The sequence below is a fragment of the Sinocyclocheilus rhinocerous genome, unplaced genomic scaffold (assembly GCF_001515625.1).
Source record: "Sinocyclocheilus rhinocerous isolate Xijiao unplaced genomic scaffold, SAMN03320098_v1.1 scaffold1533, whole genome shotgun sequence".
Taxonomy (NCBI): Eukaryota; Metazoa; Chordata; class Actinopteri; order Cypriniformes; family Cyprinidae; genus Sinocyclocheilus; species Sinocyclocheilus rhinocerous.
Window position 1 is genome coordinate 213,078 of NW_015656115.1, and position 26,379 is coordinate 239,456.

A 26,379-nucleotide genomic window follows, 5' to 3' on the forward strand; every position below is an offset into this window, starting at 1 on the left:
TTTTTAAATTAGATATCACTATTCTCCCACCATGATTCTGAAAAAAAAACAGACAACTAAACAAAATATGTAATTTACTAGACTTTCTAGAAAAAATTGCTGCAGTCTATTTATAGAATACAATATTCAACGAATTGATAAAAAAGTTAAACAAATGATTCATAACTCATAACTTCATGACTCGCTCATAAAGACTTCACTTGTTTCATTCCTGAATGAATCAAAGTTTTTTGAACAAATCTCATTTTAAGTCACTTGTCTCCTGCTGGCATTACGTTGTAATTGATACAATCTTTATTTGAAGCATCGTCACTTTCAAAAAGGTGATTTATTCTATTTTGATCGCTTCTGTAGACAGCAGTGTTTATATCCGAACTATAAACTTTTATTCCAGTACTTCTGTGATTATTTGAATGTTTGTAACACAGAAATAATGATACAAAATACTTTGTAAAGATGTTTCATATACGTAAACTGCTCTCTCTGGTCAGCGGCAGGGCGAACGCAGATTTGAATGTCACAGAGTGTGATTCAAGGCTTTAACAGACAATCCTGTCATTTATGAACAAGATTGCATGGGTGATTGAATCTGTTCGCGATATGGTTTATCTGTGTTCTTCAAGCCATCTCTGGTATTTTCATAATAATAAAGTATATTTATAATCCAATGCTAATCGACATAGCCTTTATTACCATATAGAATATATTATCTGCCTCATTCTGTGACAAAAACCGCACATCAGCTCACAAAATTAAGTTACTTCAAACACTCGACTGATGTTGTGGAGTAAAATCATGTTATTAAATGTCCTCTTTTGTTGGATAGCGCTTCTCTTTTAAGTTGTTTGGGGCGTGCCACGTGTCGCTTTTTAATTGCACGTTAGGCTACGTTTACACGACAATGATATAGTCAAAAACGGAAAAGATTTTCCCTTGCATTTTTAAAAAGTTGCACGTATACACGGCAACGTTTTCAAAATGATTCATGTTTACACATATCCACGAAAACGTCCAAAAACGCTGTATTACGTATGCCAGGTCAGTAGTTGGCACTGTTACCTTGTTAGTAAACAGTACCTGTAGGGAAGTGACGATTATATGTTGTATATGATGTGTCTCCGCTGTTGGTTGTAATATTGGTGAAGTAAATCACACTTTGCTGAAAAAGCGTTAGCAGCGTTAGCATGTTGTATATGATGTGTCTCCGCTGTTGGTTGTAATATTGGTGAAGTAAATCACACTTTGCTGAAGAAGCGTTAGCAAACTCTTGAGCAGCAACAACAGTACCATGTACTCTGCCATTGTTGTATATGTTTGTTGGCGCTTGCCTTTCAAATCGACACGTACCGCCAGGGGCACGCGCTACGGTTTCTGGGCCCCCTGGACAGCATATTCACTCGGGCCCCCCCGGGTGGGGGGTGGGTGCTGCATTTCAGTCCGGGCTCGACGGGCCTTAGAGAGAAGTGCGTCTTTACGAATTATGACTATGATTATAATGAAAAAGTTTTTGTTTTTGATTTGTTTTATTTTGTTAAGTAGTAATTTACTTATTTAATTAAACTTTCTATATATATATTTATCATGTCTGTGAGGCATGTATTCGCTGAGTTTCGGTTCATTTTTGTGAAGCGCTCCTGTTCAAGACGAGACGGCAGAAAGCGCATCATGTTTGTTTTCTTTATTTTATAAAAGCACAACGTTTTGTTGATATTGTGAGTGCTCACCGTTTTCAGTCCCCAAAACGCCGTTGTCATGTAAACGAACAGGCGAAATGCATAAGTTTCCCGTTTTTGGCTGAAAACGTTGTCGTGTAAACGGCCCCTAAGTTACAGCACTTGCAGAGATCGAGCAGCTTTTAATACTGCGATTGTATACATTTAATTAAAAAAAATCAAACTGCCTAATATTTTGAGCGCAAATTGTAATAAAAATACAAGTCGAAAGGCTAACCTTACACTGAAAAATAAAGATTAAAAATAAAGATTCCAAAAGAGAGTTATATAAGAACCATTTTTGGTTTTCCAAAGAACCTTTCAGTAAACATTTTTTGTGAAGAATATTTAAATAATCTAAAGAGCATTTTTCAATTAAAAAAATTTGTGAAATGGAAAGATTCAATGGATGTTAAAGGTTCTTCATGGAACCATCAATGCCAATAAAGAAGTGCCGGAGTGCAGACTGTACAACCCGCTCTGGAATTTCTTTGCTCAGGTAGTTTGGATTGCATTACTTCCATACTGTCTCCCTGGGTAGTTTCAGAAATTCCCTGATATGCTGGACATCCAACACCAACCCCTTTGTCTTGCAGATGTTCAGCAGCAGGTGGTTTTCCACTCACCAGAAGTCCTCCAACAGCTTCCTCTACTCTGACTCATCTCCATTACTGATGTGTATACTCCAATGATGAGTCCACAGAAAACATCTGCAGGTGGCACGACCTAGTGTTACACTGCTAGACTAGGACTGAAAAATGAGACTTTCAGTGCCATGGCCTCAAAAACTCCTGCAGAGACGATATTGGATATAGCGCACATTTATCTAGGTTTAACATTTAAACATTGTTATTTGCTTGAACTTTTATACCTATATATTTTATTTTAGGCAAGTCGTGATTTGAGAAGGCTAAATTGATCAAACATGGTCGTTACTTTAAAAAACAAAAATGCTCCAAACGTTTTTCTAAATTAACTTAATAAAAAAACGAAACGAAATATAATCTAAGTTACAGCACTTGCAGAGATCGAGCAGCTTTTAATACTGCGATTGTATACATTTAATTAAAAAAAATCAAACTGCCTAATATTTTGAGCGCAAATTGTAATAAAAATACAAGTCGAAAGGCTAACCTTACACTGAAAAATAAAGATTAAAAATAAAGATTCCAAAAGAGAGTTATATAAGAACCATTTTTGGTTTTCCAAAGAACCTTTCAGTAAACATTTTTTGTGAAGAATATTTAAATAATCTAAAGAGCATTTTTCAATTAAAAAAATTTGTGAAATGGAAAGATTCAATGGATGTTAAAGGTTCTTCATGGAACCATCAATGCCAATAAAGAAGTGCCGGAGTGCAGACTGTACAACCCGCTCTGGAATTTCTTTGCTCAGGTAGTTTGGATTGCATTACTTCCATACTGTCTCCCTGGGTAGTTTCAGAAATTCCCTGATATGCTGGACATCCAACACCAACCCCTTTGTCTTGCAGATGTTCAGCAGCAGGTGGTTTTCCACTCACCAGAAGTCCTCCAACAGCTTCCTCTACTCTGACTCATCTCCATTACTGATGTGTATACTCCAATGATGAGTCCACAGAAAACATCTGCAGGTGGCACGACCTAGTGTTACACTGCTAGACTGGGACTGAAAAATGAGACTTTCAGTGCCATGGCCTCAAAAACTCCTGCAGAGACGATAACAGTCTTGCCTTCAAAAGCTTCAGTAGAAACAAACTTCTTCAGACTTTTATATACAAGTTTGCAGTTATGCAAGACTGTTCCGCTACTTTACTGTTCATTAGCAGGTGTGCCCTACAGTTCACTTTCAACCTGGATTTAAGGCTAGTGAAGCCATGTGTGGTCCATCATTGATTAATTTGTGTGTGTTGCATTATTATATATAGCCATCATTAGTTACTGTGATAGTTACTGTGATAAACAGCCAGACAAATTAATGAGAAAGTGTAACATTGTAAGACTTTTGGACCCAATCATGATTACATCACTGTAAATTAATTTAAACCCTGTATGAGGGCTGCAGGGGGGATTTTGCACCTCTCTCTATCGCTCTCCATCAGTCCATATGTCCGGAACAAGCACCTCTTTCATCCACTTGTTCACAAAAGCTTCCTTTCATTCCGTTGAGAGATGGCTTCACACCAGCTCTGTTTCCAGAGTGATATCCAGTAAACACAGTGAAGGGAATGCCAAAAATCAGTGGCTTAGGGGTCAGAGAGAGAGAGAGGGAAAGAGAGAAAGTGAAATAAATAGATCTAACTGTTTGTTTACAGGTATGCACTTGCCAACCTCCATTAGAACATGTATAATGTATGTCTTTAAAAGTGAGTCTGAAAATGACCGCTGGGCTCTGGCTGTGTCTTCACACTCGCTGGTATGGAGGAGTTTTTGGCATGGTCACGCTCATTCTGGGATGTGTACTGACTCATAAATGAGACATTTTGAGGCACCCACCACCATCCCTGTGACCTGAGCCTGACACCAAATACACTGAATCCGAGACGGAAACAGAGAACTCTGGGTGGGTGGCCAAAGTGGAGATCAGAATTAGACTGCCATTTTTTCTTTTCGTCTCATTTTGGCATCTTGTCTGTGTGCGCATTTTCACATAAATTCTGCAAAAAAAAAACCGCCCTCTCACTTTCAACTGCTTTTTCCAGCACATTTCTTAATGTGTATGACAATATAAATATTTTTAATGATAATAAAATTCATTGTTTATATATATATATATATAAAATCATGTTTGGGTATAGAATTGAAAACTTATTTTTTTTACATTAATTACATAATTTTATATCTTTTTAATTGCACATTTTAATTTGTTTTGTTAATCATGAATTAAAAATGGATTTTAAATGTTTATTTGTCTTGTTTTATTGCATTTGAAGTGACTTTTTTTATTTATTTAATTAATTAATTGTTGATTTTTGAACAAAACAACCAATTAAATGGCCTGAACTACCTTTGAAAGTAAAGTAAATACAGTCTGATTTGCTGAGATTTCTAAGGTATTTGTACTTGGATAGAAAGAAGTTACAGAGGTTCCCTTCCTAACATTAAAAAAATGGTATGTCCACAGTACGTTTTGTGAAGGCTAGTATCGTTGTTGTTTAGATGTTTGCCTGCAAGTGAAAAACAGGTCTCTAGCAGCTTGACACGTGTGTATCAACACTGACGGTCAATTCGATTTCAGTTTGTTCTTTTACTGACCTTGCAATGGCTTTTGAGACTTGTATATCCCATGTTCTTACAGCATTATACCACAAGACTTTATCTGTGTGCCTGCATAAGAACATATCTTAAAAGAAATAAAGAACTGGCTTTAATAATGGATCAAGTTCAGTCAAAAAGGGCACCAACAGAAAGTAGATGAAAGTACTGCTCAGAGATAATAAGCCGGGCTGTAGCCACAGGTGTAGCCAGAGGAGCTGAACCGCTTCGTGACACAAACACACACATAAACACAAAGATCATCAATTAGAGACAGTACGGCACTGCGCAACCAGACTGTTGATTACACGAGTTGTTTTACAGAAAATCAAAGTCTCTTCACTAAGCAGTGCTTCAAATTTGTGTCACTAACCAAATTATTAATTAGCGAACAAAACCAACGACATCAAACCACATCTGATATCCATTCAAGCGCTGTTGAGTTGAAAAAGAAACAATCAGCATGGTGCCAAAGGCAGAAACATTTGTGTGCTAAAAGCCATTTACCTAGTAAAAGCCAATGGGATGTCACACTTCTAAGTGTTAAGTTAGTGTGCACACAATACATATCACCAGCATTTCAATATGAATTCTGTAATGTCATTTCATCATCATGAATGTCATTAATCATCCATGTCAGTAATTATTTTTTGAAAACTTTGGGTGACTTTTCCTTTGCCATTTTTTTGAATTACGGTAACACTTTAGAATAGGGAACACATTCACTATTAACTAAGAGTTTTCCCTGAACAAACTCCTAATTTGCTGCTTATTAATAGTTAAAATAAAGTGTGTGACCACATTTTTTTAACTAAAAAATGTAGGACCTTGTGAATTCAGTTTTATTTTTTCCAAATTCTGTTTTCTGTTTTTTATTTTTCTGTACTTTCCTTTATTGGTTTAATAAAATTTTTATCTAATGCATAATTAGATGTAAGAATAATTAGATTTCATGGAACTTCAACAATTTAAGAATTTATTTTTAAAAAGTTACAATAATAGGGACCTATGAAATGAGTAATAGTAATGTATAACTTCTGATTTGTTGTTGTGAAGACAGAGGTGATACAAAGAGGTGGCATAAAGTCGGGGAAAGTTAGGACGAATCTAGGGACACTGATCAGAGAGGGGTCCCAACAGGGGTTAAAAGTTTAACTTCTTGTCATGCAGTATTATAAATGCGGCTCTCATAAGCAAAGTAATGATACGTTACGACGTCAAAGACGTCCGTCTTGTACTTATATAGAAAAACTATTTAAAAGCAGCAATGCAACTGCAGTGCATGGGTCACCAAATCTGACAAGGCAGCACTGAAATCTGTTACTCGCCTTTATTTTATACAGAATGTTTGTAATGTTCTCCATATTCACTCTGGTGATGTCTAACCTCCTCTATTTTACATCCCAAAAAGCATTTTGCTCTGATGTGAACAGTTGCAGATATACAGCAAGGTCAACAATTCCGACAAGGCAGCATAGGAGGTTACCAAAATCTGTTACCCTCCTCTATTTCACACTGAATGGCTTTAATGTTACCCAAATTAATTCTGGTGATTTCCAAACTCTAATGTTTCATACACCAAAGAGCATTTTGTTCTCAGTAACAGATAAACAGCAGGGTCACCAAATTAGCAGAGGCAGCATTTGAAGTTACTGTAATCTGTAACGGCCCTTTTAACAAAGCCTGATTATAGCCATTACACGTCCACAAGCAACACACAGTAGTGGTGTTTTGTACAGTAGTGAATTTGCAATTTTTAACACACCAATTCAGTGAATGAGTCAGTGATTCACCCACAAAAACGGTAACTTGGTTGGTTACTGAATGTATAAGTGTTGAATCAGTCATTTAAGTGATTCAATGACTCACTCAAATTGAATAAATCGGTTGAGTGAATGATTTAAATGATTCACTCATGAATACAGTCACTTGTCGCCAACTACTGGCTCAAAGATGTAATTTGCTTTGGATTTAAATAAACACAAATTACAGTTTTTCTCAATTGCTAACGCATAATTCATGAAACAATTCACAATTTTCTCACAACTATAAACACAATCTCAAAACAACACACCAACTTATGCAAACTTCAAACTTCCAGGTCAAAGTCAAACATTTTAGTCAAAAACACATTCTCTTTTGTCAGACTTAAACTTTGGCCTCAGATGACATACAAACCTGACAAATGATAGTTTATGATAGACAGACTACTTTCCTGCCTAGAGAACACTAGTGAGATCAATTTAAAACACTGCTACAAAAACCTGCTTTTGGGAAACAGGAATCCTTTTGATAGTCAATGTTTGTTACAGTATGCAGCATAAATAGAGGGGTGCAGATACAGTAAAATTCACCAATAAACTTTAAGAAAAGTTTACTTTCATTACAACTACTGTAAAGTGATCTTACAGTAGATGAAAAGCACTAGAAGATAAAAGTTCAAAAACCAAACAACTGAATATACAAACGCATTGGAATATACTGTCAGTTACTGTACAGCAATAAATACAATAAAAAAAATCAGCATCTTCTGCCAAGTTGCATTACAGTATTGGTAATATCCTTTTTTGTTATACTATAGCAGTTTCTTAGTCTTCTGACAAAAGATTTTCTCTACATCCCCTAGACAGTCGACTCTCAGTTCTGCACAAATACATGTAAGAAGTACTTGGCTACAAATCAATTCAACAGTTATGAGTTTGAAGGTGTGTGCTACAGTATTTGCAGTACAAAGTATAGTGAAAGTTCTCTCATCTGAAGTACTGCTACTATGTACTGTAATTGTAATGTATAAATAGTGTAAAAACTCTGTAGATGAGCCTGCAGGCCAGCTTTCCTTATGCTCATTCCATGCACAAGAACATGCTCAACTATAGTGCTTTGTATTTCATCAGGAACAAATTAAATTTGACCTCATCCCCTTCGTTTTTATTTTCATCAGCTGTGCTCTTGTTCATATCATCCTGAGCATGGGCGACATTTGACTCTTCCGAGTTTGTAGAGTTTTGCAGAAAACACTGAGCAAATTGGAACGTGTGAAAACAAGTGAAATGTGTTCAAAGTTTTGAGAAGAGTGTCTTTGTTTCGAGAACTGTATGAATGGTTTGGAAAATTGTGCCAAATGAATCAGTAATAGTGTTTAAGCAATCGAGAAAAACTGTAATATAAAAAGTTTTTTAAAGCTTTTAAAATGATTAACTGTATGTTTTCTTTTAGGCTTGTGCTGCATCATATAAATTACAAACTGCATAAATTCAGATAATTCACTCTTTTTTGTTCTTTTGGCTATATATTGTGATATTATGTTTATTTTTTATTTATTTTATAAATTTTTTTTATTTTGGTAGACAACAACTCCATAGCTTCTTTTCAATCTCTGATGTTTGTTGCCAAAAGACCTCATCTGACCTCAGAAGCCATCACCAATCAAAGCTCCTGTAATGTTCAGTAAACTTCAGCTGCTTACATTTGTGATTTTAAAAATAGCATAGGCTTTCTTCAGACAAGAAGAGCTCTGATGGTTGGCATGAAAGCCGATTTTTTTTAAATGTTCAGCCTTAGCACAGTGCATAGAGAAAAATATACCTTTGTCTTCCAGTCGTTTGAAACTGCCTTACAAAAGGTTTCTAAATAAGGCAGTGGCTTGATTAAAGAAAATAGTCTTCTCCATTATTGGGGCTCTGCTGTGTTTAAACACTAACAGTGGAGATAAGGTGAAGTAATAACGGATAATGTGTGAAACTCTTCTTGCCCTAATTTCAAAGAGTAAATAGATGTTTTTTCCCAACAATTTGATATTACAAAATTAGATTTCTCTTTTATATGCAGTGTAAAGTTAATGTAATAAACAACAAGTGCATGTTTCTCCTGGAGTGGCAATAATTGCGGAGGCTTCTTGAGGTCCAAGATGAGTGGAAACCTTCGCACACATGTAGACCAGCGAAACGCTATGGGTTTCGAATCAATTTCAGCCCGAATCCCCATGAATCTCGCCTTGTGAAGATCACAGCCACTGTGAAAAGCTATTCATCTGGGCAATTCCAAGGTTACGTACAAGAAAACCACTGTAGCTCAATGCACGCTATGGGGCTTGGCATGCATCTCCATATTTCATAAACAGATGTGTTGTTTATGGGTGGCAGGGGTGTGTAGACGAGACTCTCTGACCTTGCCAAGTCACTGTAATGGTGAAGGTAACAGCTGTTTGGCCATATGGGGGTTTAGAAGAGCCGTTGGTAACTCATGCTATATTATTCTGCAAAATAATTGTGAATCCTCATATTGCAGATATTTCAGGTGATGATATTTGGTTTGGGGTTTAATAATATATCATAATGTGAGGAAAAAATCAAATTTTGAGCCAATTTTTGAGATTGAATGTTGCATCATTTCTGTTTCAAGCCCAGGGCGGGTTCTGAGACACGCTTGTTCTTACCTTGCCACTTGATTTGCTTCTGTTATTCCCACTGGGGAGGGTTGAAGATGAGTTGACGTCCTCATGGAGGTGGTCCAGAAGCCAGAGCAGGAATTCAAGAGCGTCATGCTGGGAATTTCCACGGAACTGTGCACCATATTTAGATACTGTCATCTGGACAAGAAACAAGATAAAGGTCACACAAGTAGTAGTAGTAGTATCAGATTGTCTATAAATATAGACAACACAAAAAGTTAAATATGATCCTAAACATGATCCAACTAAACATGATCCTAGTTATTCACTCCATGTATATGATGCTGAGTTATCCAGTGAATCTCTAGAAAAACCAATCCTGGAGTGGTTGAATAATAACCGCAGTGGATCTGACTCACAATAGACAGTTCGTTAGATACTGAGATGCGATAGGGAGCAGATGGAGGATGTAAATTGCATTCTGCTATACAGTGAATGATGCTCCTCACTGCTGATCATGACAACAACTGTGTAAATGAATAAATGAAGAAACCTCTTCACATCTGTGATCACAAAAAAGTTCTTATGAAATGCATTGGCAGATACCAGCAGCAGTTTTTTGGTTTGCTTTACAGTAGTAATATTATTTGCACATTTATTTTCATTCAATATGTTTCTGCTTAAAAGTTTGGGGTCAGTAAGATTTTTTTTTAAAAGAAATTAATACTTTAATTCAAAAGTGACAAAGACGTATAATAAAAGTCTATTTCAAATAAACGCTGTTCTTTTGAACTTTTATATTTATCAAGTAATCCTTAAAATAACATGGTTAACATGGTTTTCACAAAAATATTAAGCAGCGCAACTGTTTCCAACATTGATAATGAGAAATGTTTCTTAAGCAGCAAATCAGCATGTCTGAATGATTTACGAAGGATCATGTGACACTGAAGCCTGGAGTAATGATACTGAAAATTCAGTTTTGCATCACAGGAATTTATTACATTTGAACATATATTCTTATAAAAAATATATTTTTTAAATTGCAATAAAATTTCACAATATTACTGTTCTTGTTGTAGTTTTGATCAAATAAATGCAGCCTTGCTGAGCAAAAGAGACTTATTTGATTACAACATGACTTGAAGGCCACATCATTTAAAGTCGTCTTGAATGTCAGGTGAATTTAAAATCATAACTTTAATTCTGAGTGACATAAAGATTAATTACAGCAGCATTAACCATACGAACTCAATCTAGCAGCTGGGAGCAAACTGCAGATAATAATATGAAGCCGTAAGCCTACAGACTGAGATAACTTAATAATCTTAACATTAGTCATATAGTGAGAAAGTGGGTCATGTGGTCACAGAGTTTAAACCCATCCTCAAAAGAATAAAAGCCTAGTTTTCGGAATGGTTTCCTCCACTAAATGCCTCGCCCTCAAAGGAGTTATTCAGAGGAACAACAATTTATTCAATAACTTCTAATTAAATGCGTATGACAGAGAAACTGCTATATACTGCTCAAAGAGGTCAAAGGCCACAAGACTTGTGTTGTGAGAATGAAAATATATCCCAATGTTTAATTTATAACATATAGTCAACAGTCACTGGAGAATATTGGAATTCTGGTCCTGTGAAATGTCTTTGGCGCATGTGAAAGCTTTGAGAAATGTAGGCCTCCACTTATCTGTGGTATTAAAGAGATGATTCCTGTCATTATTATATAAAGAAAGGCTTCATTTTCATCAATGAGTGCTCAAGCTGAAGAGGTTTGACTTGAACGTTAGTTTTGTGCAGAAACGGATGAACTAGTATTAGTATGGAAGCAGGTCCTTTAAGGAGAGACTAACCATGAATTTTATTGGTTATTGGCTTTTTGATTAATAAACACTAGTTTATAGACATCCCCCAGCCATATTCTAACAAAAATGTTTTGTATTGCATATATAGAGAAATATCCCAGTGTTTTTATATATATCAGGACAGGAGTTATAAGAAGGAAAAGCACCCGGAACTATCATCCATTAAATAATTAAAAATAAAAAAATAGTATTAAAGAAGTTGGACCGTTAAAATATCAAAGCTTTGATATTCAAAGGCCTTTTTTTTTGCTCAGAATCTCGTCAGTGAACCCAAATATAAGGATAAAATAATTAAGTGAGTTAGACCTCATGAAATTATTTGGAAATGCAATTTTCTGTCTATTTCATATTAAAACATGAATTTCCATGGGAGTTGTTAGTAATGACTAGATAAGGATTTTTAACAGTCATGCACAATGCACAATGAGTAATTTCTAATTAAAACAAATAAAAATGTTACTATTATATTATATTATATTATATTACTTTTTATTTAATATTATTAAAAAATAAATACTTCCAAGTTTTCCATGATACATTTTTTTTTTTTTTTTTGCAGGTTGTACATATAATTTAGACGTTCTTATCTCAGACAGTATTTTATTACCGATTTCTATACGCCCTTCTTGGCAAGATAAGCCATCAATTTTTGGTTTCCTGTAAAAGAAAGAATGTATATTTTTAAATGCATATATCTTCTAGTTTTATCAACTTTTAGAAGTACACTGTGGAGTACAACATTTTTCATTCATTTCCAATACTGACACAGTAGACTTAATATATACTCAGGTCAGCCATTAACTCTGCTACATTCCCCTTTGAGTTTGACTAGCTAGACATCAGTCAGGAACTATACACAACACGACCTTGTGATCTGTGAAATACCAGCCTGACATCCATCAACCGCATACCAGCTCTACCAACAAGCTCCTTTCCCCTTTAACAACTCGTTGATTTGAGTTCAGTTACACAAGATTTTGGTCTTCAGTTGCATTTGAAATGGCATAATTGAACCAGTCACCACTTGTGATGCTTTCACTGTGTAATTCAGGTCCATTTTAGTCTAATTAGAAATAGATTGCACTTTACTAAAGCAGATATTAAGTAAATGAAGTTAAGCGCAGTGGGAGGCATAAATTATAGGGTAGAGCAGATTGTTTATAGGTGGCTCCCTGTATCTGCGGTTAGGCACTCATTAACTCTCGCAGACGTCTGAGAGGCAGAGAGAGTTTATTTATGTCGTCTCTAGACAAGATACTCTGGGCTCTGTCAACAGGAAATAGCAAATCATGCCTCAGATGGCCTAATGTAAAATTATGACATTATGTCATTAGACTCAGAATCAGATGAGGCTGTTAATGTTGTCTTGTGTAGACACCCAAAATACAGTATACAGTAGATGATCTTTGATTCAGATTTATCCTTAAATGTGTTTTTGAGTAGGCACAGCCTTATATTTTGCCTTGAGTATTCTTGTAATTCTCTATTCGTCTAACAGTCAGCCCAGATTGGGGGCCTTCCAGGCAATCATTTCAGACTTTTGATAGTAGGGTGTGAATAGAACTGGGCCTCTGTTTCCCATCAGAGCATCAGGCCTACCTTATGGCTACACTCCCATCTCCTCTCGATGACGCTTTTCCACTGACATTTTTTCTGGATTTCTCCCACCTGCTAGTTTCTTTAGCTACTCCTACCTCAAGATAAATGGCTTAACCCTGTGAGGAGCTTAAAGAAGCAGATTATATCATAACATAACTTTTTTCTAAGTGTGAAGAATGTTTTAATAATCTAAAGAACCTTGTTCGACTATAAAGAATCCTTTGTGGAATGGAAGGATTCCAAAGGCTCTTAATGGATCCATACATGTCTGTATGATCCATACAAGTTTTGTTGAATGAATTTGTTGGCAATATTGACTATATCTTTTATGTAGACGACAAAGCCTGAACTAATATTCCGTATGTAACTGTCATTGTGAAACATTCATACTAGTAAACCTTCAGCTTTTGCCATCTGCCCCCTCGGTCTTAAAGAATGTAGCGGCAAGCTCTTTTGTCATCATTCTTCTAGTAAATGTATTACGCTAGTAGTAGATTTCTGAGAAAGCGTTTCATAAGACTTGCGTTCCAGATCGCACTCGTCTTTGTGGTCGGTATCCAGTGTGGTGATGTCTTATCTGAGAGTGCACTCTAGTTTTTAAGTTTACACTCTGCTGATAATGTTATCTGTGGAAAGTTTCTCATCCTGATCTATTTTTTACTGAGAAGAGATCATCCCGTGGGAACGCATTTGCTCACATACTGAACAAACTGGCCAGAGAAAGCTCCATGAGCTGATTTTAAGTTATATGTATAGTTGACACCACACATGTCCATGAGTTTCTTTGTCAACATTAAGGTTTTAAGTTAAAATAAATCAATATATAAGGGGATATGTACATTTTAGGTGTTGTCCAGTCACCATTTCCAAGTTTTTTTTTTTACCATTTTAATCAGAGTTCATTTTAATAGGCTATTTGGCATGGCATTACTTTTTAAAAGTACATTTTCTCAATAAATACATTATTTTGTCACAAATATGCATGCATAATAATTATAAAGGATTTTGCATGCTCTTTGAAGGCCTTAAAAAGTTAATGTATCAGGCTGTAAAATCTATTTTTAAATGGAACCTTTAGACACTAGTTTCCTCCATTAACCCCATAATAACGTGAAGAGCATTTGAGCAGCTTGAAATGTATAGCTACATTCCTTAAATACTATGGGATATTTGAGGAACTTTCACATGATGCCTAGATGATCCTGTACCTGTAATAAGTGGATAAAAGCGTCAGTGACAAAATAATAAAATTACAGTTTACTTGAGTCTACCTTAAACTCAGCCGAGAGTTGAGGAGTGTATTGAAAAGTCCAAAGCGCTCGGACCAAAGTCGCGAGCCGTTCCGTAACCTCTCCTTTCTCCTGTTGCCCGTTCTCATTCTTTATAAACCCGTTCATTGCCCTGTGACACAGATCCAGTTTATATCGCTCCAGACACAGATACTCAGCGAGCAGGTCCGTGTTTTTCAAGCACTGCACGACGGCGTTCATGAAGCAGGTGTTCCCGTGATTCTTCAGACCCAGCACGCCTGGCGTTTTATCCCCGTACAGCGAGAACAGTCGCTCTTTCGCGGAGGAAGGGCAGGGAAGCGAGGAACTTTTCCTCACCTGACTGCTGTCCTCTTTTCTCACATGTCCCGAGTTTCCCGCGCAAGGTGCGCTTTCTCCAAACCCACCATCATCATCCTCAGCATCCGAGCGCTCGGTTGTTTCTCCGCCGTTAGCCAAGCTCCCCAAACTTTTCAAGATCTTACTCACCAAACTTTCCACTGATTTGAATGATTTCCTCCGGAACAGCTTCCCTGTGCGTTTCGTAGACTTCCCTGAATCCTTTTTCGCTTTCTTGTCGCGTCTATCCATACTTCTTGCTTATTTCCCGCCGGATTACTAAACCGTTCGAGCACGCGGAGTGTTTTTATCCTCACCTGATGCTGCGTCGGTATCCAGCATTGTGGACAATAGTGGATTCACGCGCAGAGATTTTCCTCACGCTCGCAGTGAAGGAGTGATTGACAGGTAGCGCGGTCAGAACGGCAACTCCCGTGACGTCATACCGGCAGGCGGTTCGGAACGAACGAATGATTGACAGGACTCCGGTAACGGCGGTCAGCACGAGCGCGCCAAGAACTTCATACTGGCGGGAAGCTGCGAGCGATGGAGTGATTGACGGGCAGGCAGAGCTGTCAGTACGGCAAGCCTAGTGATCAGTGTACAAATTATAGGGTACATTGCCTTTCAGGGATTCGACTATTTCAAAGGAATTACAGTTTTTTAGAGGAATTTTAAAGGTCCCATATTGTCAAAACTGAAATTTCCTGGCTTTTTTCACGATAACTGAGGTCTAGGTGCTATGTAACTACCATATAAGTTTCAAAACAGTCAGTCCACAGTAAAATTCACACAGCCTGCAGAAAGTAGCTGTGATTTTTCAAGAACCTTTGTGACTTCCGTAAAAAGTTGACGTCAGAACTACACAGTCACCGCCTTCAGTCACCACCCCAAGCACCGCCCACAGTCCCACTCTCCATTTGCCAAACCCCCAGACCAGGGCCGTTTCTAGGCATAGGCGAGCTAGGCGGTCGCCTAGGGCGCCACCAGCTGAAGGGGCGCCAATGAGCGCACTTACTGGCACTTTTAGCAGGGTTGTGATAAAGAGTGGCACGGTCACCCTGATTAGTATCCAAATCAAAATGTAATAAAATTAATTTATGTCTGATTTATGTGTAAATTATGTGCAATGTCTTAGCCACTAGGGATTGTTACATAGGGCTAACAACACGGAAACGTCACCTCTTCTAAGCAGAAGTCACATCAATGCAGTTTCCCGGTTATCTCTTCACTGCCACAGCGACAGAATTTTGTCACAAAACCAGACCACCTACAGTTTTCCCATTTCTCCAGCATTCAAACTGCCAAACCACTGATGTGGTTTTAAACTCATTCTGTCCTCTTTACATTTGAACAATCAGAGGAGACGAATGTCTAGGATAATGGCCAAAATGATCTTATTTTTAGAGCGCTTTGCGCTTTATTCTACTGAGATCTTATATGCAAAATGAGTTCAAAGTACTGAACATGCAGAGCTTAAAGACTTTTTGTGTGGATACATGTCTCTAGGTTGGCAGCTATCTCTTTCAGTGTGCCATCCCTTTGCAAAAGAGCACACTCGAAGATATTTTTATCTTCTGAGGTACATTTACTTCCTTCCTTCCTTTATTTTAGTTGCTTCTATGTTATCAAAGACACAGAACGATGCGTAAAAGCATGACATAACCGCTAACCGGACTGTTTGCATGTGGACTGGACTGGAAAATGAGAAGAGAAGTTATAAGTCTGGTTTAAATTTACCAGAGTAATTCTCTCTAGTCGGGTTTGCCAAGCCACAGCGTCATGGTTCTCTACATTAACCTCAACTGTTTTGAAAGGATCAAGAGAGACCTTGGGGATAAATAATCAACATGATGCAAGGGTCTGCTGAATCTAAAAACAAGCATTATCTCTAAACAGCCATGATAACAGGCTGTTAAGACAGCACGGCGAATGCAACTCTATTAGCAAGCTGTGCAGACCAAACATATTTACACCAAATGCTGATAATGAAGGAGCTTTATTTTCTACTGAAAGGAATAATGAAAAATAAAATAATGAAAATTACTCATTTTTATTTGTCATTTACAGAGAGAAATTCAACATGAATCCCATGAAGAAACAACAATAAGAAAACAAAATCCATGGCATGAATAGCAGGGAAAAAGAGGTGATTAAAAAATATTGTTTTAGAATTTAAAAAAAATATATTATATTGAAAAACAAATCTACCAACATTTCCACACACTCAAAAAAAGGTACCAATATGTACAGTGCCTTTAGGGACAAAGATATACCTTTTGAGAAGGTTTTCTTAGAGTGTAGCAAGAAAAATGTTTGTTTTCTTTTTTATTTATTTATTTTATAGTACTGTGGGTACTTATCTAACATTTCTGATTATATGGACTCTAAGGTTTGATGTTAGCTGTTTGTCTTGCACTTGATGTTGCAGACTGAAGCTTTGGACTGTTATGGTTATGCATTCATTGGTTCTGGGAAAGATGCCTGTCGCCCCATACTGTGAATGTTTACTGTCAGTATCAGCATATTTCACTGGTCACATCAAAATTCATCTAAAGATAGTGATGAGAGAGGTGCTCATCAATGGTTTAGCTTAGGGCGCGCTCTAGTGGTATATCAAGACAGCGTAAGCAAGAAAGAGACGTTGCTATGGCTTTTTTTTCTCCAATCTGTTTTTGTTGAAGGACTGCTTTTTTGTGGCTAAAGCTGATGGAGTGCACCTGGAGTGTAAGTAAAATGGCATCAATCTCTCTTCCCTTGGTAGCCTTAAAAGCCTTGTAAAATGAAATGGGAATGCATCATGCCCTCTCAAGTCCTCAGTGTTTGTTTGTCCCATGCGTTGAAAATAACTTGAAATGACTCATATTAAGAGAAAATGACTCACTGAAAGAAGAACATAACTACACATCTTAAGTACTGAACATGCAGAGCTTAAAGACTTTTTGTGTGGATACATGTCTCTAGGTTGGCAGCTATCTCTTTCAGTGTGCCATCCCTTTGCAAAAGAGCACACTCGAAGATATTTTTATCTTCTGAGGTACATTTACTTCCTTCCTTCCTTTATTTTAGTTGCTTCTATGTTATCAAAGACACAGAACGATGCGTAAAAGCATGACATAACCGCTAACCGGACTGTTTGCATGTGGACTGGACTGGAAAATGAGAAGAGAAGTTATAAGTCTGGTTTAAATTTACCAGAGTAATTCTCTCTAGTCGGGTTTGCCAAGCCACAGCGTCATGGTTCTCTACATTAACCTCAACTGTTTTGAAAGGATCAAGAGAGACCTTGGGGATAAATAATCAACATGATGCAAGGGTCTGCTGAATCTAAAAACAAGCATTATCTCTAAACAGCCATGATAACAGGCTGTTAAGACAGCACGGCGAATGCAACTCTATTAGCAAGCTGTGCAGACCAAACATATTTACACCAAATGCTGATAATGAAGGAGCTTTATTTTCTACTGAAAGGAATAATGAAAAATAAAATAATGAAAATTACTCATTTTTATTTGTCATTTACAGAGAGAAATTCAACATGAATCCCATGAAGAAACAACAATAAGAAAACAAAATCCATGGCATGAATAGCAGGGAAAAAGAGGTGATTAAAAAATATTGTTTTAGAATTTAAAAAAAATATATTATATTGAAAAACAAATCTACCAACATTTCCACACACTCAAAAAAAGGTACCAATATGTACAGTGCCTTTAGGGACAAAGATATACCTTTTGAGAAGGTTTTCTTAGAGTGTAGCAAGAAAAATGTTTGTTTTCTTTTTTATTTATTTATTTTATAGTACTGTGGGTACTTATCTAACATTTCTGATTATATGGACTCTAAGGTTTGATGTTAGCTGTTTGTCTTGCACTTGATGTTGCAGACTGAAGCTTTGGACTGTTATGGTTATGCATTCATTGGTTCTGGGAAAGATGCCTGTCGCCCCATACTGTGAATGTTTACTGTCAGTATCAGCATATTTCACTGGTCACATCAAAATTCATCTAAAGATAGTGATGAGAGAGGTGCTCATCAATGGTTTAGCTTAGGGCGCGCTCTAGTGGTATATCAAGACAGCGTAAGCAAGAAAGAGACGTTGCTATGGCTTTTTTTTCTCCAATCTGTTTTTGTTGAAGGACTGCTTTTTTGTGGCTAAAGCTGATGGAGTGCACCTGGAGTGTAAGTAAAATGGCATCAATCTCTCTTCCCTTGGTAGCCTTAAAAGCCTTGTAAAATGAAATGGGAATGCATCATGCCCTCTCAAGTCCTCAGTGTTTGTTTGTCCCATGCGTTGAAAATAACTTGAAATGACTCATATTAAGAGAAAATGACTCACTGAAAGAAGAACATAACTACACATCTTTGACGAATATATTTGTTGTTTAGCAAAATGCGTTGGTTAATTCAGTCTAAAAACATTTTGTTTATCAATTTTGTTATTGTTAACTAAAACTATTAAAAACAAATTGTTAATTAATATTTGAAGCTAAAATAAAATAAAATATAAATATTAGTGAAACACATAAATAAAAATGTGAAATGTTGCTTTGGACACTAACTGGAGCTGAAATACTAAAATTACTAAAAGTGAACCTAAAATAAATAAAGCTAAATAAAAAATATTAAAAACTAATAAAAATGACAAAAGCACAACAATATTATTAAAAATGTAAGCTAAAATTGATATGAAAACATAAAAACAAAAGCTAATTCAAAATATTATGCATTAATATAGTATCTGTGTTATACTAAAATAACGGTTGTTTACAGGCTCAAAGCAATTGACAACAGTGTATTTTAGTATCACTGAGATACCTTTATAGCTTTTATTAATAGTATGAATTACTTTTTTATTTTCAGTTTTTATTTGAATTTTCAAAAGTTTTTTTGTGTCATTTTTATGCAGTTTTTATTATGTCTGTGTAGCTTTTATTGTTATTGTTATTATTATTATTATTATTATTTCAGTTTTAGTTATTTTAGCAGATTGTACTTTCTCAAAATAGCCAAGCTTAACTAATATTTCTGTAGAATAGTTGTTAGTTTAGCTAGCTAATTTAAGTAGCTTGTTTCTAAGGAAGAAAGTAACAATTTCTATTGTAATGTTTTGAAATGGTTTGTATGTTTTGAATAATTCAGAATATGCAGTCTAAGAAGCATAGAGGTGTTATAGAGGAGTCTGCTGTATATGCGATGGACAGTTATGCATAATGTGCATTGACCATTTGCCCCCTGACACCTCTGTCCAGTTCATATTGCTTAGAAATGGGCAATTTAGGGGTCAAACTGGGGTCGTGTCCAGCATGGACCACCCATCCGTATGCACAAAATCCATTCAGGTCAACATATGTTTGAAAGAAGACCCCAATAAGCATGTGCGATAAATGACCATAAAAAGAGTCATAAAACAGACTTAAACAAAGCAAGCGCTTTGCTGTCTTGTTGAAAGAAGGATTTTTTTTGGTTGCTGACTTTTTCCAGCGTAGGAATCAGTTTAACAGTAAACGGCTCTCGTACACAAAGAATCACTTTCAGCTGAGAGAGAACCTTACGTTTAAAGATTCCCTTATGTGTTGACGAGCAAAGGACGAGCCAGACTATTAGACTTCATCAAACAGATCTCTATTCAACTGTCTTAGTCATAACTGGAATGCTTTGACCCCAATAAATCATGTGGAAATATTTGTTCTTCTCATACAGATTCAGAGGTGTAGATCAGAAGTGCACATGCATAAGCTTTGGATCAAATTAAAAAGCCAAACCAAAGATATGATTTTAGTGGTCTAAATGATTTGCAAATTGTATTTCACCCAAAAGAGGGCACTGTTCTGAAAGAAATGGCAGTGGCATTAATTTTTGTTTATTTTATAGAATTTGTTAATAGCTTTGATTTTTTTTATTTTGTAGCTTTTATATTGTTATTATTATTATTATTATTTCAGTTTTAGTTATTTTAGCACATCAAGTTAAACTAAACGAAAAAGAGAATGTTTTTTATATTTTATTTCAGTTCACTTTTTTCATTTCTATTAGCAGTTATTTTTATTTTGAGTTATTTTAGTACATCATGTTAAAATGTTACCTCAGGAACTAGCTGAATTAAAGAAATTGTATTTTCACCAAAAGAGGGCACTGTTCTGAAAGAAATGGCAGTGGCATTAATTTTTGTTTATTTTATAGAATTTGTTAATAGCTTTGATTTTTTTTATTTTCAGTTTATTAACATTTAGTTTAAGATAATTTAGTTATGTGCTTTTGTCATTTTTATAGGTGTTTCTATATTTATATATGGCTTCAATTGATTTTTATTTAACTTAAACGTATTTCAGTTTAAAATATTTTTTAATTCTTGTATTTTCTGTTTTATTTTTACTGTAATTTTAGTTTATACTATCATAATTTGATTATGTGCTTTTGTCATTTTTATTAGCTTTTTGTTTTTTTAATGTTTCTGTATAACTTTAATTAACATTTTATTTAGGTTTTAGGCACTTTAGTGATTTAAAGTAAACTTATTTTTCAGTTTGTTGCAACATTTCTGATTTTGCTTTAAGTTTAAAATTTGTACTGAAAATGTTTATTGTTTTAGTTTAACAATAACAACACTTGTGGCATTTTACAGTAAACGCAACTAACTTTCATCATCTTGGTCAGTCTGCATCACATCCAAACCTACAGTTGTTTTGAAAACCTTGTTTGTTGCTGCACTGGAACAATTTGCATTGTACTGTACAAATCGATAGAAGTCAAATGATGTCTACTAATTCAACACTTCACACACATAAGAGAAAAGAAACAAGTATGTTTATTCCAGTGCCAATCAGTCCAATTTGTCCTTTTCTTGTATAATCCATAGCCTGTGCATTTCAACATTTTGTGAGAATCTCAACAAGTCTCTATTATTAGAAACAAAAAGTTGTGCTTTTTATATTCCACATTAAACATAGATATATTAAACCCTTATCTAATCCATATCATCTCCTTGTTATGCATAAACACATCATGAATCTTATTGATTTGATCCAGTGGTTCACGTTGGGTTTATTCCATGAGCTGTAAAAGAAAGATCTGTGTGTGGCCACCACCACTATTCACACGCAAATAATCAAAGTGTTTAATCTGACCCGTTTCAGAACTGTTTGCACATGCATTTATTTAAGTCAAGCCAGAAGATAAAAGCATATCGAATTGGACTTCCCCACTGGCTTCTTTCCTGCAACTCTATTGTAAAAGACCAAAGTAAGTCGGCCCTCATCAGCTAGACTCTGGTGTTAGTGGAGGCTTAGATGCACTCGATTGGTTCAGTGAATATCCGCAGGTACTCTTTTAAATTAGCATTCGGTTTATATAACATGGGAATAGAGGGTCAATGTGAAGTCAAAAGCATCTATTTTAACTGCCGAATAGGTATAGTTGTTGGTGTATGGGTGTAATTCTCCTATTGTATAAGACAGGTCTTTGGGTTTAGATATACGTCGAACCATAATCATTGGTCATTTTGACGCCCACATGAGCTCTTGCTGCTAAAGAGGTCATTACTCTTTTTTTTTTTTTTTTTGTTAAATGTATATTGAGTTCCACCAGTCTTCAAAGACACATGAGTGCAGCATATATGAAAATGAGCCACGCTGCAGTGACAAATGTTAATGTAGCAAATGAACAGTTCCAATCATTCCATCATTTTAGCATTAGGTCATTTTAATATCATTCTTAAACGTTGCCCAGATATTCAGAGTTGGCCTTCAGAATCCCATGAGGAGATATAGCATGCCTGTTACACCGTGTCTACGGACGTGAGCGGCAATCACATACCCTGCCTTTAATAATGAAATGGGCGTACTAAAGAACAATAAAACATATTTCCATAATATAATGTGTCTGTCTGCCCTGTATGAATCATAATTTTCACTTCCTTTCAAAGCCCGCTGTCTAAGTTCAAAGCGCCCATCATCTGTAAAGACTCTTGCGCTTTACAAACCCTCTTTCGTAAAGTGTTCTGCAGGGTGAAGGGTGAAGAAATGTGTTGAAAATGATACTCGCAGTAGTCTGGGTCGTATCACTGTCAGCTTATTTTAGCCAAATTACCCTGACCTGACTGCACTAGTCTAATTACGCTCTATGACTGATTACATTTCCTACATTTTTCTGTGGTTGTGTGGTTTTTTTTTTAAACCAGGTACAATTGCTACATGTCTGGTGACCTTAAAAGTTAATCCTAACACTGTAAATGTTCACATTTTGTTCTTTTGTATACATGCAAAATTTGAAAATGCACTCTCAGTATGTTTGATAGAGTTGTGTGTGATGGAAAAAATAAAAATTGCTGAGTCAGGCTCATACCTAATGACAAAAATACACGGAAAGCAGATTAAAAATAGGGTCCCACTTTATATTAGGTGGTCTTAATTATTATGTACTGTACTTACATAAAAGTTGTGTTCATATTGTATTGCAAAACACTTTTGCTGCTGTTGAGGTGGATAAGTTTAGGTACAGGTTTAGTGGTATTGGTAGGTTTAAAGGTGGGTTAAGGTGTAAGGGATGGGTCAACATAACATTTCTTGTTATGTTTAAATGTTTAAAACAGTTGTTCAGCTTAATGATTTTTGTGGAAGCTATTCCAAAAAGTAAGTACTTGTAATTAGAGTATATTATATTTTAAAATGCTCCGATTACAATTTCTTTTTATGGATTGCATGATTACATATTTTTCACACAATGGCATTAAATGATTCATAATTCATTGATTATGCAAGTTACTAAACACTGGTGATGTATAGTTGTCAAACACCATGTTGCCATGGTTTCCAGTGGCCTTTAGTAATTGATGACTCTGGAAGTCTGGAAAAAAATAAAATCAGACCTGGACGGCATTGGGCGTGTAATGTCATTGCTTTTTTCATTTTTATTAATGTTTATTCATATAATTCAGGGATTCACAAATGTTTTTGTAAGCCAGACCCCTTAAATATATTTATATAAAGGTAATATTTTAATAATTTAACAACACGTTCACATGTTTACAGTTCTCTGATGTCGGTTAATGGTCACATTGACATGCAGGTAAACAAATAAATTCTTTATATTTTTTAGTGTTGAAGTGTTCAAATTCTTTTTTATTTTATTTTATTTATTTTTATTGTTAATTAATTAATTAATAGCTTTTTTATCAACTCACCAATGCTCTGCAGTTCCTAAATTAAGCCCAGTTTGGGGAATCCTGGTGTAATGCAATGTTTAATGCAATTGACAATAAATGTTTTTATTTTTATTTTTATCTTTACTTTTGTTATATCAATATGGTACGTTTAATAGTAAGTTTTAAACAAGTTTGATAAAAAAGTAATCTAAAAAGTAGTCAGTATACATTACATAAAATGAGCTAATTAGATTATGTTACTAACTAACTACAGTTTTCATTTTGTAATCTATAATCAGTATTACAATTTCCAAGTAATCTACCCAGCAGTCAGTAGCATTTATTGTCACTCAAGACAGTTTAAATTAAAAAAACATTTTTATGAGAAACTGAACAGTGGCTAAAGAATCAGTCACAGATCATTCTGAAGATCTGTTATGTCTATGTCCTCCTAAAGCAACATCCGTTGCTTTAAAAAAAGGTAATAAAGTGCCTCCAAACTTGCTCTGCCACCATCTGTGCCATGTGATTTGTGTTATTGAAAACTGATGATAGTCTCCTCTTCAGCTTATAAAGTTTATGTGACAAACCATGACTATGAGACATTTTAAGGCATATATTAATAAATATATTTATCTAAGGCATTGCTAGGGTCATTTAGGGTCACTAATATCTGTGCCATGTGAGCCGCATTATTGTAGATTTAGGACGGTCTCCTCTTCAGCTTGTAGAGTTTCTGCAACACACCAAGGTGTTTGAGAGGGTATTGATCTGCCCTGGTCAGAACGCAGTGTGTGTGGCATCAAATGGGTTGAAATGAAATCAGATTTGCTGCCAGCAAAGTAGATGTGAAGGACAACGTGCCTCTGGACAGAAATGCCTCCTGAAGCTTGTGCGCTCTGCATTTGAATTTATTGCATAAGTCTGTAACTTTGAGGGAAAATGTGGTCAGTATGAATATACCTAGCATTTGAAGATGATATTCCACCTCAGTGTATTTTGTAATCATATTTTCACACCACTGAGCCTGAAGCAGTGCATTCCTGTTGAGTAGAAACTTCTTAAGACTTTCTTGTATTCATGCTGTGACATCCTCTCTCCAAAGCATTTCATAAAGCAGGGACCGGGCAGCTTTGCCTTACTCTTGACCTTAAAAAAGTCACATCAGCTATGTCAATGAGCTCTTATGCTCTTCTGAGACAGGTCTCAAAGTCCCGAGGTATCCCAGAATACACTGGGATCTCTTCGCTGCTCATGGAGTCCAATTATGGAGTGATGTAACAGAGGATGTCTATTACAAGCCTGCTTATTCTCAGTCACACTCACAAGTTCTTCAAGGTCTTCAAGTAGTAGTCTCATCCTGGTGATGAGAGGACGGTGATGGTGGCCTAATCACAGTACACACTTCTTGTAGATTATTTTGATTCTGTTTATGTGCCACTAACTTTAAATCCCAGGCGTCATAAGAAGGAGATCAATTGTGGAGATCAAAAAAGTCTTATAAATCTTATAAAAGAACGAATGCTTTAAGAATGATGCATTGGTGGTAGCTGAAAGTAACAAAAAGTTGCGGTTGGAATCTGGTTCCCCTTTGCCTTTTTTCCTAAATGTTTTGGTTTGTGAGCAAAAAAACTTAACAGAATTTGAATGTTATTTTTCACATACTGCCTGCCTCTTACATGTTTTGAATATTTTGACGAATTTTATCATGTAGTCAGCTCCTAATAGGAGTGTAATGTAGTCGATTTAACTTATGTTGCCATGTTTTAGTGCATTCCGCAGAATTCCAGTGCATAAGCTGTGGAAAAAGTCAGCAGATTCTTCTCAAGACCTACCACACAAGGAATACAGCTATTATTAAATAACTAGTTGCTGAAAGTAATACACACAGTCAGATTCTCTTATGCAGGGAAAGTGCATGTGTCATGCATGAAAATTCCATTTAGCATGAGCCAAACACCTCTATAAGTAGCCTACACTTATGACTGTTAAAGTTGGCATGATATGGAAATTCATCTACCTATTTTATAAATGCATCTATTCGTACTTACTGTGAACGTGCCTTTATTTTTAGGTGCAGTATCTAATATTGAAATATCTAATATTGAAAGCTAGAGGCTGAAATGGGTACTGCAGTCCAAATTGAAAATATTGAAGAGCATTGTTTTTCTCGCCCCCTCCTCCTCAGATTCGTCGCTCATGCGGGTTGCCAAGATGCAACAAGGGACGAGTGCAAATGACATGTAAGCCAACGAGCCTAACACTGTACATTGATGAGTGGGTTTTTCCACATTTTAATATTCCTCCGGTAATAGAGCTTTCAAGTTGGATGTTGGGTAGAATATGTGATCTCTGACCAAGCTCGTTTGCTGGATTCCATGGCTGCGATGTGCTGTGCTTTCCACCAACTGGCAACCCGGGTTTTTGAAATACTATTGGTTAAATTGGCAATGGGCAAATCATACCGACCAAAACAAGAATAGACATTCCATCAAAGAACGCACGTAATCTGTATATCTGGCAGTAGTATTGGAGAAACAAGTATGTGAACTTCCTAAATATCTGCAAATAGCTATATTATGCCATTTTTATGCTTTAGTACAGAGAGAAAAAATTACATACAGCACCTTTAAATGTTTCATAATTTTTAATCAATATCATAATTTACAGTAGTTTTACTAGTAAGTTTACAATTCTTTAGAATTGAGATATTCTAAATAATTTTAAATAATTTTAAAAGGTTTAAGTCGGAAGGTTTTACAAGGTATAATGTCAGAAAACTAGCCAGAAAGACTATGAGATAGTAGATGATAAATAGATTTTACTAGG

At 35.8% G+C, this 26,379-nt stretch overlaps 1 protein-coding gene across 1 annotated transcript in view; it reads right to left on the minus strand.

Annotated features, from left to right (window-relative positions):
• LOC107719326 (ubiquitin carboxyl-terminal hydrolase 43-like) overlaps positions 1-14,936 on the minus strand; it is a 94,794-nt gene extending 79,858 nt beyond the window's left edge. The window contains exons 1-2 of the mRNA XM_016526723.1: positions 14,073-14,936; positions 9,381-9,533 (exon numbers count right to left, since the gene is read on the minus strand). Of these exons, the coding sequence (XP_016382209.1) occupies positions 9,381-9,533; positions 14,073-14,660 (741 nt within the window). The 5' untranslated portion in view covers positions 14,661-14,936. The remainder of the gene's footprint in view (positions 1-9,380; positions 9,534-14,072) is intronic.
• Between the last annotated feature and the right edge of the window lie 11,443 nt (positions 14,937-26,379).